Genomic DNA, 13,370 nt, shown 5'->3' with positions numbered 1-13,370 from the left:
AGGATGAGAGAGCCTGCAGAGTGCCTTGAAACCATGCTCAGATAGTTGCATCACTGTTTAGAACTAGGGCACTAAAGTTTCGGTCACTTTCCTTAGAGTCTTGCAAAGACTTTTGCTTTCAGCTCCTTGGGAATTCACATGTATTTTTAGCCTGTTTATAGATAACATACGAGGGATGTTTGAGGGGAAATCAAGAGAAACCAGCCATGGAAAGGACGGCTGGATATTCTCACATTCATTACAAATGGTCAGTCTCTCAGGATGAAGAAGGCCAGATCAGGTATAAAAGCATCTCAGGAGAGCCACAGATCCTTCAGCCTCACAAATTCTAGGCATTGGCCAGAAGACTGGGTGGGGCTTTTTTTGGTCACACTTACTCTAGAGATCTCTTTTCTTCTTTTCTCTTTGTACTAAAGTCCTTATAAGAAAATATATGTATTTTTATATATGACCCCTTTCCCCATGCTTTGTTTTCCATTCTTACTTTTCTTTTTTTTCTTCAGCCACCCAGTAACAGTCAGAGGGCATACTGCCACTGACAGGCTTCCTCACAGGTCCTTAATCCAGCCTCCAAGGACCAGCAAGTCGATATTACTTAGTGGGTACTTCTGTGCAGGAATCAAAACAAACCATTCTTCCTGGAGCTCATATTGTATCCCTGCCCTGTTTTTTCCTGGATGGAAGAGGCATGCTTCCTATGCCGTGTGTGCTCAGACACATCATATGTTGGGACAGTCCTTAGAGAAGAGGCTTTCAGGACAGCCTTTGTTCTGACTGAATGGGAAGAACAAAATGAATACAGCTTACATCAGAGGCACAGCTGCCTATTCCGAGTGGCTCAGCTTTTCTGACTCTGCACTGTGCAGAGAACTAAGTAAATACAGGTTTGCTAAGTATCCTACCTGCACCCTCTCTTGCTTTAGCAAGCATGCACTTGAGAGTGGAAATTGGTTATAGTCACTCTGTAAGTTGGCTATCTATGTTAAAAAATAATTTCAAGGCTTTTCTGATGATGATAAGTAGGTATTCATTGTACCACAAAGCATGTGGCAGATGATAATGATTATACTAAACATGGGGCTCCTTCATTGCCCTAGAATCTGGATGTGATGAGGCACCATCCTCCTGCTTCAATGCTCACTGTCCTCTTCTGTCTTCATTGTGTCACTATGGTGCCATCAGCGACCCCAAAGTAGCAGCTCTCATACTGGCCCTATGTAGCTGTGTGAGGAAGCAAAAGAACCAGGTTTCCCCAGGACACAGGAGAGAAAACGATTGAAAACACATGTGTAGGAATGAGGCTTTGCACTATCTCCAGCCTTTAAATCAGGGCAGAGCAGTGTGCAAGATGCATTTCCAATATGAGTAACAGCAACTTTACCACAATGGGTGTCAGGATGAACCAGACAGTGCCTTACTATATGAAGTTCAATCATATGGAGTAGACAGACATGAATAGAGTAATGGATGTTTTTAGGCAACCACTGGAATTATAGAATCTGTATGTGTATATTCTTTAAACAGAACAAGGTTCTTGGTTAGAACTCTTTTGTGTTTGTGGTAGAGTTGTTTCCTTTCAGGTCCGATTCAATGAAATGTCCTCAGAGAACTTTGGCTACTCCACCTAAAGTGGCTATTCCATCCCGTCTTATTACATTGTGTATTCAATTTCAATTTATCTGTATATTTGGGAGTTTTAGAACATTTGATTGTCTATTTTTCTGCTCCTCCCTCCCTCCCATTCATCCTTTCTTTCCCTCCCTCCCTCCCTGGCTCCTCCTTCTCTTCCTCCCTCCCCCCTCTCTTCCTCCTTCCTCCCTCTTCCTCCCTCCCCCTCTCTTCCTTCTTCCCTCCCTCATCTCCCCTTCCTTCCCTCTAGAATACATACTCCTTGAGAACAGGATCCTTAAATCCTCTGCCACTGCAGGTTGTCAGATCCCAGAGCAGTACCTCATATATGATAGACGAACAGTGAATATTTGCTTAAAGAATGAATTCATGTTTTCCTCTTAGAATCTCAATCACAGTTTTCTATTTTAGGGTTTATTTTGCTTCATTGCTTCTAACTTGATGTTCTATTTCAGTATCAATTGCTCTTTCTTATACTGGAAAATAAAGAATTGACTTGTGGCTAAATTCTATTTTTGTCTTTTTATTGCTTGTTTCGTTCATTTGTGTGGACCATTTTCTTTGCATTTCTTAGCAAGATTCTGAATACACTGGACTCGCTCCTGCCTGTAACCCATTCCTGTCCTGGTTCATCCTGCATCTGGGCCATTAATTTCCATTAGTACATCTCGAGTAATCAGTTCACAGAGTTCCAATCAAGTTCTGAATAAAAGATTTTTCAATTTTTAACATTTCCCCCTTTCCCTTTTTGTGATGACATTTCTACATATTTTGAAATCTAAATTTACCATGACAGTACATTCCAGTGGAAGAATCCATCCTTTCCTAAAAAGATGGGAGTAGGGGGAGGGTGGTGCTGTTGGTGTGGATGTGGCTGGCCTTCACGTGACCCGGGAACACTCTCAGCTGAGGCTGAGAGGCAAGTAGAGTCAGAGCTGGCTAACAGCACAATGTGAGACAAGGCTGAAAAAAACTAAGTTCACACAAAGGAACCCTTTTCAGGGCAAGTTTCTCATGGCTGATTGAATGGGGAAGAGAAAGTGAGAAAAAATGGTGGTCAAAAAAGCAAGAGCTTACAGTTCCCTTAGCAGCCTGCCTCCGCTTTCTGCTGTCAGAATGAACGAAACTCGCACGCACATTTTCTACAGTAGCAGGAAGCAGGCATTAGCGGTCAGCACAATGCCTGCAGTCAGTAGTACGAACAGACTCCTAACCTATGTAGGTATGTGGGGATGAGGACGAGCATTTTTCACTAGCAGCAGAGATGGGATTTACAACTTAAAAGTGTTCCAATATCAAAGTACAAAACGACTAAAATTATTCCCATCTGTCATCTTCCTATAGAAACGCAGCTCTCCAGAGCCATGCTCTACCTGCTATAACCCAATAATGTTTATTAAATGTAGGTTTTTACCTCGAGTTGCTGTAATTTACTTTAATTTTGTTGGCTATGAAGAAAGGAAATCATTTTAGGGATATTTTTCTTCATTTCTTTGGCAAAAACATAATCTTAGAAAGCATAAAATATTTCCAAAGGCCTTGCGCCAATCAGACATATGAGGTAGCAAAAATTTATATACAAAGAGCATAGAAAAACAAGAAGATCCACTGGAATGCTGTTGAGACTAAGGGCACAGAATTTGCTTAATTGGAGGAAGACAATCTCCACTATTAAATGCAAGCTCGCTGCGGGAGCTCTAAAGTGATTTGGAGCGTACTTTCCCAGTAGGAAAAATATGCCATACTCTCAGCTCTTGAAATGACCTTGCATGCCCCTTTTCTCTAAAGAGTAAACTTCACTCTGATGACTCCATACAATAATAATAATAAAAAAAAACCCAAGAGAGAAATGCAACAGTATACGGGCCTCAGGTAGAGCTAGGGTCATGCACAGACATAAAGATAAGCTACACGTGCAGATTGCTATGGAAGAATTTAGTTTCAGTATTTAAACCTAGCTCAACATTGGCAGGGGGCTCTTGTATAAAGCTGTTTAGAAACTCAATTACAATGGCATTTCCTTTCCTTGACAGAAATGAAAAGCCGGAGAAGAGTACAATCCTCAACCTTCAGCATCTACACAGAGGGAAAAGAAAGGAGCTCACCTAAAGATTATGAGAACACCCACTTCTATTATAACATTAAAAGAAACAAATCATGTAGAGGTTCTGAGTAGGAAGATAGTGTGAGTACTATAAGGTGTCCCCTGGAGACTCTGAGGACTACCTAAGATAGATAGGTAGATAGATAGATAGATAGATAGATAGATAGATAGATAGAGAGAGAGAGAGAGAGAGAGACAGAGGTGGCATGGACAGGAGAAGAGGTAAGGTAAGGTACTAATTAGTGGCGTTGGGGCATGTCACACGTTAGTGGGGTGTTTGCATAGCTTATGAAGGCCCTGGGTTCAATGCCTAGTGCTGGAAAGGTGCAGGAACATAATAAAGGGGCATTAAGAAGCCTAGTGGGCGTTCTCTGTCCAGATCATTCCCTGGCCTAAAGCTGCAATGAGAATTTACCACTGTCTGGCTAAACAATAGGTCTTGGAAAAGTCATCTGCCATCTTACCTCTCAGAGTTAGATAAATAAATAGTCCTTCCTTGCTGCTATGTGACATATAAATGATATGTAAAATGTAATGCATATGTATCAGTCCTGGGGAAAAAATGGCCTCTTGATCCTTTTCCTGTGACTTCTCAGACCCCGCCTAGACTCTGTAAGCATCGACACTGCAGTTTCCACTCCATGACTCCTTCAGATCTATCCACATGTCTCCCTACATATCTCAATTTGAAGCTCCAGTAGAGCAGACCTGGCCACACATGTCTCCCACATTTCTTACCTCCTCTTTCCTCATTCTACAGCTGACCTCTTTCACTCTACTTTTACAATATTGATTCCAAATTTCAGGAACATATTTGTCTTAGTATTCTCAATTCTTCTCTTAAAGCTTAACACTCATGTGCTATAGTCTGTGAAACATTTTTGTCTTCAATTCATTCCGGCATCTATGGCCATTGGGGTTAAATATTTCTCTTTTTCTTAACCCACGACACCGAGAGAGCCCACGGCAGACTTTCTATGCATACTGTGTACTGGCTGGAGGTTTTCTGGGTACTCAGGCTACTCTACAGCTACCAACGGCATGCAAGAAAGAACAAAACCCAGCGACACCAGCTGACATTTTCTGTGTTATTTTAGTAGCAGGAATGAGACTTTATACACAGTATAAACAAGTCAGAAGTCCAAAATAGCAATGTAAATTAATTCCTTAGGTTTAACACGGGGATTAATGGAAAGAAGAGATAGAAAGGACACGTTATGCAGACATAGGATGGGAGACTTTAAAACGCTTTCTTGAATGGAATCATTCCATCCCTTATTTAAATGCTGGTAGTGTTTTATTTTGCATTCGAAAAATTTCCAGGAAATACATACTTTCATGCATATGTTTCTAGTGTTGCAATTTCTCTGGTTTAATGACATTTTCCTTGGTGCCTAGTGACTTATCTTCAACATAGGATTTAAATGAACATAGTTCTATTTTTTAAGAATAAATGGGAATTTGTCATAAAAAAGAGAACACTTCCTATCATTGCCTTAACTCTACTGGTATCAAGACAATGATAGTTCTTGCATGTGTGAATATAAGAGGCATTTTAGGAGAGTGAGAACACTATACACGTGCCATGTGAGAAAGAATGTACATCCTTCCAAAAGGAGTAAACATGCACAGGCTGTTGTTACAGATGTCACCAAATGCACTCAGCTGTGCCACTAGCACCCACCACTCTGTATTTTATGTTTTGTATTTTTGGGTTTCTTTGTATATGTAGCCTTAGCCTGGAACTCACTCTGTAGACCAGGCTGTCCTAGAACTCAGAAATCTGCCTGCCTCTGCCTCCCGAGTGCTGGGATTAAAGGCGTGCGCCACCACCACCATCCAGTCTACTCTGTATTTTAAAAGGATTCAACTCTAGGTAATAATGACTTTAAGAGCAATCAGAAATCCACAAGGAGATTTAACATTACATATAAAAGAAAATCTAAGACACTATCCGGTGTTTTCTGTTTAGGAGTCATGCATAGAAGGTTAGACATTAGAGCAGAAGATGTGGGTTTCTTTGTGTGCCTGTTTATTTCCTATTTTCTTTCTGGGTCTAGTTTATTTTAAAAGTGATGATTTCCAGCGCCATATTTTTTGTCTTCATACGACATGCTTTTACTCTTTATGACTGATCAGAGCATTATTGTCTATGTATACACCATTTTCATTATCTATTCATTGACTGATGGGCACCTAGGCTGATTCTATATCCTGGTTATTCTGATCAGTATAATGGAATCTCGTTGCAGTTTTAGCTGAAATTTTCTTGATAGCTTATAGTATTGAGCATTTTTTCATATATTAGCCCCTCCTCCAAGGCCTTGCTTTGTAATAGGATGACCTTGCTGTAACCTGATTCTGCCTCCTAAACACTTATGCCATTATTTGCTTTGTTGTTTTATTGTTTGAGGGTTTCTCATCTGTCTTCCCTTCCTACCAATTCCCCCTCTATTATTCCCCACGACCTTTCCCTTACTGTCTCATGTGATCTCCTACTAAGGCCCGTGAATTCCATCTCATGCTGCCAGCATGTGCCTGGATGTAGTACCATCTGCTGGAGCACGGGTAGCCTCTCAGAGGCCACAGACTCTCCTAGCAGTCCCCAATTGCCAATAACTCTTCACCTAGGGTTGGAATTCATGGGCTTTTCCTCTATTCATTCAGGGACTTGGGCTGGCTTGATATTGTGCAGGTCTTGTGCATATAGTTACAGCCATTGTGAATTGGTTCACTACTTCCAATGTATGGGTTCTGGAAAGCTAACTCAGGTAGACAGGTTTGGTAGGATACACCTCTATCCACTAAACTATCCTGCTGCTAGCTCCTACTTGTAAATTTTAAAATAAGCTTGTTTACATCCACAGATAAACTTGCTGAGAGTTTAATAGAAATTTCATTGAATGTAGGGATCAATTTAGGTGTTCTTTGATTTCATTCACTTTATAATTTCAGCCACAGATCCTGGTAAGATTTTTAGATGTAATAAATGTACAAATAAACACAATTGATGATAATTACACCATATTTTTAATTTTGGTGTTTGTGTTCATGGCTACTGTAAAGAAATATTGCTTTTGGAGGCTGACTTTGTACTTCTTGACCCTGCTGAAACACAGTCATTATTTCTAGGAGTGTTTTTGTGGACTCCTTGGGACTTAGGGAATATTCTTTTTTTTCTTAACAGCATGATGATTGTAGGTATTAGAAGTTTCAGTGCTGTCTTAAGTAAGAATGGCAAGTTGCTGGGGCTTGTAATCTCAGCACTGTAGAGACTAAGGTAAGTCGATTGCTATGAGTTCAATGCCAACTCAAGCTACTATTGATTAATTAATTCATTAATTCATTTGTAGTTCTCTGACTAGAACCTAAGTCTAGGCAAGAGCTTGACCACTGAGCTATATCCCCAGTCTTATGTATGTATGTATGTATGTATGTATGTATGTATGTATTTTAAAAGGAAAAGTCAGAAAGAGAAGCTACATAGACTGACAATAGACAGGAGGCGAGGAAGAGCAAAGGACTGTTCAGATATGAGATGACATGCCTTTTCTTTGTTCTGAAGAACACATGCAAAGGAATAACCTGAGTAAGAGATCCCTTTTAATTTAAAGAAAAGAATGAACAGAGAAGAGTCTTTTTTTTTTTTTTTTAAAAAGTTAATTGTGGGGCAGAGCTTGTAGCTCGGCTGTTAGAGTGTCTTTTTTTTTTTTCAAAAGTTAATTGTGGGGCAGAGCTTGTAGCTCGGCTGTTAGAGTGCTCATCTGGTATACACGAAGTCCTGAACTGAAGCCCTCCCATCACATGGAACACAGGTAGAGGTGTGCCTCTGGCAGGAGATTCAGAAGCACAAGGTCCTTCTCAGCTACAAAGGAGCTGGAGGCCAGTCTGGGTTACATGATATTCTACCTAAAAAAGAAAGTCAATTATGAAAGGCCAAAAACAAGGACTAAAACCAGGAGTGGGAGCCCATAGAAGTGTAACCAAGGCAGATTTGGAAAACAAGACCATCATTTTTGGTTTGGATAAGAATGTTCCTAATAGGCTCCTATATTTGAATGTGTTGTCATGTGGATGGGAGTATTACTATTCGAAAGGATTAGGAGGTGTGGCCTTGTTGAAGGAGGTGTGTCAACTGGAGGAGGGCTTAAAAGGAGGTTTTAAAAGTCCATGCCAGATCCAGTGTCTCTTTCTCTCTCTGGCTACAGATCAGGATGTAAATCTCAACTACTTCTCTACCGCCATGCTCCCTGTCTTGATGATAATGGACAAAACCTCTAAAACTGGAAGCAAGGTCATGATATGCTTTCTTTATAAGAGTTGCTTTGGCCATGGTTTCTCCTCATAGCAACAGAATAGTGACTAAGACACCAACCTACCCAAACAATGCAAAGAATGACAACATTGCCCTGCATGTGTATGTGTGAATGTGAGACCTATTTTTTATTGCCATGTGTCTGAGTAATCAACTCTTAGATAAGGCATCAGAAGTGTCATGAGGATGATTTGTCCAAATGTACCCTCTGTTGCTAACCATAGAAATGAAGATGACAATCCCTGAAAGATCAGCCTTTAGAAAGATGAAGGAAAAAGAAATAATACTCATGCATTGAGAAAAACACTGTCCTGTCTTGGGAACACTGCAGAAAAACTCCTGTTTTTAGTTCTGTTGTATGCATATGCAAAATTTGATTTTCACTACTAAATTGTCATCTTGTTGTCAGCAAACGGAAACACTCATTTGATTTCAAATCTTTAACTGCTTCAGTGTCTGAGGTTTCCCCCCAGGCAGCTCACTGAACTTCCTTATCTTCAAATTGAAATCATTGGTACAGATCACTTCCTATCTGTTCTCAGTTCCCAATTTGCTGACTCAAAGTATGGGAAGTTCACACTCAGGGGGTTTCCAAGGAATTCTTCTTCGATGAATTAGAAGGAAAATATAAGTCAAATACTTTAGCGATGGAAGTCAAGCAGCCCTCCTGTCTACTTCTTTCTATCATGTTGCATATTTACAGGTTGGATGGAATGGAGTCCATTCCTAGCTCCATGGACTGGCCTTGCATGCTTAAGTCAGTCAGTCAGTGGGATTCCAGCCATCCATGACTCAAGAAAGAAGGGATTTCTGCTAGATTGAAGGCCAGATCTTTTGTCTCATAATTGAAAGAAGTTTTCCCTCTGTTATGAGTCAAATGGTGTATATAGAGGATGACCAGGGCTGTGGTGGTCAGTTTGCTAATGTGCGGGAAGGAAACTTGAGAGGGCAGTCGACAAAGACAGCCCCACTTGGAACTCGAGTCATAAGTACGATCAAGCCACGCTGAAGCTGTAGCCACCAGATACTTCCATTGCTGAAGTCACTCCATTCCATTTATAGTTTAAGGCAGGGAGTGTGATTCGCCGCTGCTCACGCCTCCCTATATATAATCCATTGAGTTCCCTCCTGTTTGGAAGTCACTGGGACACAGTATGCAATTTACCTCCTTACAGCATTTCATTTAGAGAAACTGGGCTCTCGGAGAACATTTACTACTCTACTAAGATCTTTGCATAACTTTGCAGCCTTTGTAGATTCTAGTGAAAGTCACATTCATGAGGCAGTGAAACGGTACATTTATTGAAGGACCGTTTTTTACCATGGTTTTAATCCTCATGCGTTTAGTTTGAAGATTTAAACTCCTTCTGCTTGTGTTCCTGGGCCTATACATGGACACTTGGCATGAAGTCAGCTTTGAGTACTCTTTCTCTGTGTTTCTGGCATCCTATTGGTGTGTACCTTTTCGATGAAATTGAAGAGACCCCAGCAGACAAATGGATTTCAGCATCTCCGTCGTGTACATCTCTAGGCAACACTGCAGCTGGATGTAAAGCCGGCAGATTTCGGGATGGATCTCACCATCTTCCGGGCTGCAGTAGAATGAAAGAGAAAAGCTGTGGACAGTCTCAGGACTTGGTTATCAGCCATTTGTCTCAGCTCTGAGAAGAGAAAATGCTCAATAAAAACTCCTTAAAGCCTGGAGCCTGAAATACAGGGTTTCACGCTTTCAAGCCAGTAAGCAACCACCCTGATGGTTCTTACATAAGTGTCCTTCTGAGTAACAGCGCTCACCCTCCCTGCCTTGGCAGCGGCTTCTGCTGGGAGCTTAGAATCATAAACGCTTGAAGTAATTGAGAATATCAGACATTTTCAATTTAGCCGTAGGAAGAAATTTCCAAAATACACTTAAAGCATAATAATCTCCTAGCTTCAAAGAGGGATCGAAAACCCCCGTTTCTAGACAGGCTATTCAATTAACATTTAGAAAGCATCTTTAATATCAGGGCCCCAGCCTGATGTGATTAGAGAGCCAATTTTCAAATTGTTATTTTTTTAAATTGAGGTTTTTGTTTTAATCTAAGATATATTATTTTATTGTTTGCTATGCATAACTTATGAAAATCCAAATGTTTTTAATGATAAAAATAAATATTTTATGAAAAAAGAGAAAAGTAATGAAGTTACAATAGCTATGCTGGGCAATCTAAGTCTACATGGACTTACGTTTGAAATTATAACCTAAAGTCCTGGAGTTTTTCTTTTTAAAATTCATATGTAAATATGATAAAAACATGGAGTGATCATTTTTGGTTTTTGAAAGAGAGAATTCATATGTGGATAAAATAAAACTATTTTATAAGCAACCAGAATAGCATATTTTGAGTGCTATAAACCGAAAGTGTAAGTTTACAGATCAATTTGAGGTAAAAAAAAAAAAAAAAAAGCCCAAAGGTGAATTCTGTTAATTCTCAATGAGTTATCCTTATTTCTGTCTTTGCTCATTTAAAATGGAATGAAATCTAATTAAATACTGTCTCATTTAAACTTGATTTCTCTGTAAAGTGGGCCGGTGGCAAACTTGCAGGGTAATTATCAGGTTAAAAAACTAGTCACTTTGTTTTTAAGTTTTTTAAAAAAACCTTATGTACCAAGAACTTGACAGTGAACATTAGTTTTCATTTTCAATACTATTTCACCAGTGAACAAGAGTTTATCTAACCATATGGCTTATATAACTCAGAAAAATGCAAAAATCTCAGCCTCCATACAGTGACGCCTGCACAGTTATCCTGGGTCTTTCAGGGTCAAATAGAACAAACTGCATCCCAGAACTGCTGTGCAAAATTTGGCTTTATCTGGAAGTTAAAAACACCATCTTGCTTCTGTCTAATCAGCCTCACATGCAGCCAGCTTTAGACCAACCAGTGTCTGAAGCAGGTGAACTCCCACAGAAACCTCAGGTATCTTTCACCTTCAAGTTAAGAGGTTCCCCCACCCCACCCCGCCCCATTCCACCCCACTCCATCTAAACATATACCCCTGCCTCACATCACACACCACACACACACACACGCACATGCACACGCACACACACACACACACACACACACACACACACAAAATTTTATATCATCTTTAATCTTTAGAAATTTCTGTGTGTCCCATTTCTTATTGATGCTACCAAATTCTGAAGAAATACCTCAAATGTTCCCCAAAGAGAAGAAAAAAGTTATCCTGGTGTGCTATTTATCTTATTCTAAAGGCAAGGCAGAAGGAGAACACTCAAAGGTAAACAGATATATTTTTTATGTTGTTTAACCATCTCTATCACAGCTGCCTGTTTTTATCTATTTATGACATTGTTCGTGGTGGCTCATATGCAGATTAAAGAAAAACAGGAAAAGAAACAAACCTTATGGTAACTCTGTCATATGTTGTGCACACTTATGACAGAGACAACTGGCCAACACAATGTCACTCCAAGCCGCAGATCTTCTTATATTTAAAGGAGCAAAAACATGCCCTGGGTGGGGGATTTGTTATTTCCAGAAATACTACCATATTACATATTTTTTGAACTGGCACATTTTATTATTTTGCAACTAGAAAGAAAAGCAATGTGTTATTGTTTGAGGAAAGGCAAGTCAGAACAGAGACCAGGATGTTTAAATCAAATTGTTTCCAAGGGGATAATCTGACAGTGTCTCAAATTCATGAAGGCGTTCTAGAAACTGGGATCATTTTGTGCCCTTCACAAATATGGGAGGGAGTTGAGCAAGTCTGGCAGAAAAACAACCTGCCTGATAAAATTAACCTTTGCTAAAACTTCACTATGAATATCTTGGTTAAAAAGCATACAAATCCTCATATATTATCCTTTCATATCTCACAGAATGCCCTAAAAAGCAGTTGAAAAGCTAAGGCATCATTGTGTTTCTGTTCTGCAATGCCTAGAGTAGAGTGCAGTAGCTTCTGCCCGTGAGCCGTTTATTCCTTGCGTGTTAGAGCCACGGCTTCTGCTCTAGCTATTCCTCCCATCTTAAGCACATGGCTAGTGCTCTTCCTGAAAATGCACAAACAGACACATTCTCCAGGGGTGACAATGTGACTAGTATTGCAAACAGTAAATTAAATACAGTATCAACAACTAAACAGGGTCCTACTTAGCCCAGGCTGGCCTCAGACTTTCTGTAGCTAAAGCTGGACTTGAACTCTTTACCCTTCTTCTTCTGCCTCCCCGGTACAGGGATGACAGGGAAGAAACGGAACATCTCATTTCATGAAAAGCATGAAATGTTCTTAGGTTATTTTCATAAAAAACAAAAGTTGAATTATGGAACATGGCGAGAAATAGAATAAATAACTGAAAATAAACATAAACTAACAAAAGAAAGCAAAATCCAAACAAAAAACAATTTATATGCTTGAAAATTCTTAAGGATAAATGACAAAACCTAAGGAAACATTGACATTAAAATGAGACCTGTGAACCCCATGAGTTACCTCGGTTGTAACTTTCCCAATATTGCTCTTGCTAACTCCAAACAACTCACTTCCTGAAATCAGTTTCAGTCATGAGAATCACCTCCTCTGGTGATGCCCACATAATTCATCCAAAGAAACTTTATGAATTAATGAATATATTGTAATATTTTTTCCTTACTGAATTTAAGCCAAGAGACAAACAGATCATTTTGATTAATCAGAAGGCCTCAATATGATCTAGAAAAAAAACCCCTAAGATATTAGTTCCAACAAAATATCAAGAACTCCAATTTTGGAGCTCAAGTGAAACCCAGAACCATTTAAAATAAATCCCAAACTAAACTCTGCTTTCAATGAACTCCTAAGTTCACTAAAGAAGGCTTGAGTGTTCTAGTCTCATGAGGACTTGAAAGCCGATACCACTCAAGGCATCTTTTGAAAATGGAAACTCTCAACTGTGAAGGCCCTAGCTTTATAAATGAAAGGAATATGATGAAGACTGTCTGGAATGACTAAAATGAAAAACATTCTGATAACCTTAAAGACAGCTAGCAACAGCAAGGCAACAGAGACTCTGGTGTACTGTTAGTAGGAGTTAAAATGGCCCACTTTCTTTGGAGAAAACTCTGGCAATTTCATATAAAACTAAACATACACTTATCCAGTGGCCTGGCAGTTCCATTTCTAAGTATTTGCCCAAGACTGATGAAAACACCCACAGATAGATCCATACAAAAATGCTTGTAGAATTTATTTGGAAGAACCCCCAAACTGGAGATAGCCTAATTAATTGTCTATCAAGAAAAAAAACATGGTTAAAGGATATAGTATATT

The 13,370-nt window shown here is 39.6% G+C and overlaps 1 protein-coding gene across 2 annotated transcripts in view; it reads right to left on the bottom strand.

Moving 5' to 3' along the window:
• The window catches only part of Rgs7bp (regulator of G protein signaling 7 binding protein), a 100,281-nt gene that overhangs the window by 23,944 nt on the left and 62,967 nt on the right, over positions 1-13,370 (bottom strand). For both annotated transcript variants that reach the window (XM_034523425.2, XM_076916234.1), the window contains exon 3: positions 9,510-9,640. In XM_034523425.2, the coding sequence (XP_034379316.1) occupies positions 9,510-9,640 (131 nt within the window). The remainder of the gene's footprint in view (positions 1-9,509; positions 9,641-13,370) is intronic.

The sequence above is a fragment of the Arvicanthis niloticus genome, chromosome 19 (assembly GCF_011762505.2).
Source record: "Arvicanthis niloticus isolate mArvNil1 chromosome 19, mArvNil1.pat.X, whole genome shotgun sequence".
Taxonomy (NCBI): Eukaryota; Metazoa; Chordata; class Mammalia; order Rodentia; family Muridae; genus Arvicanthis; species Arvicanthis niloticus.
The sequence above is the reverse complement of the archived record's forward strand: the minus strand, read 5'-3'. Positions and strand labels throughout refer to the sequence as shown.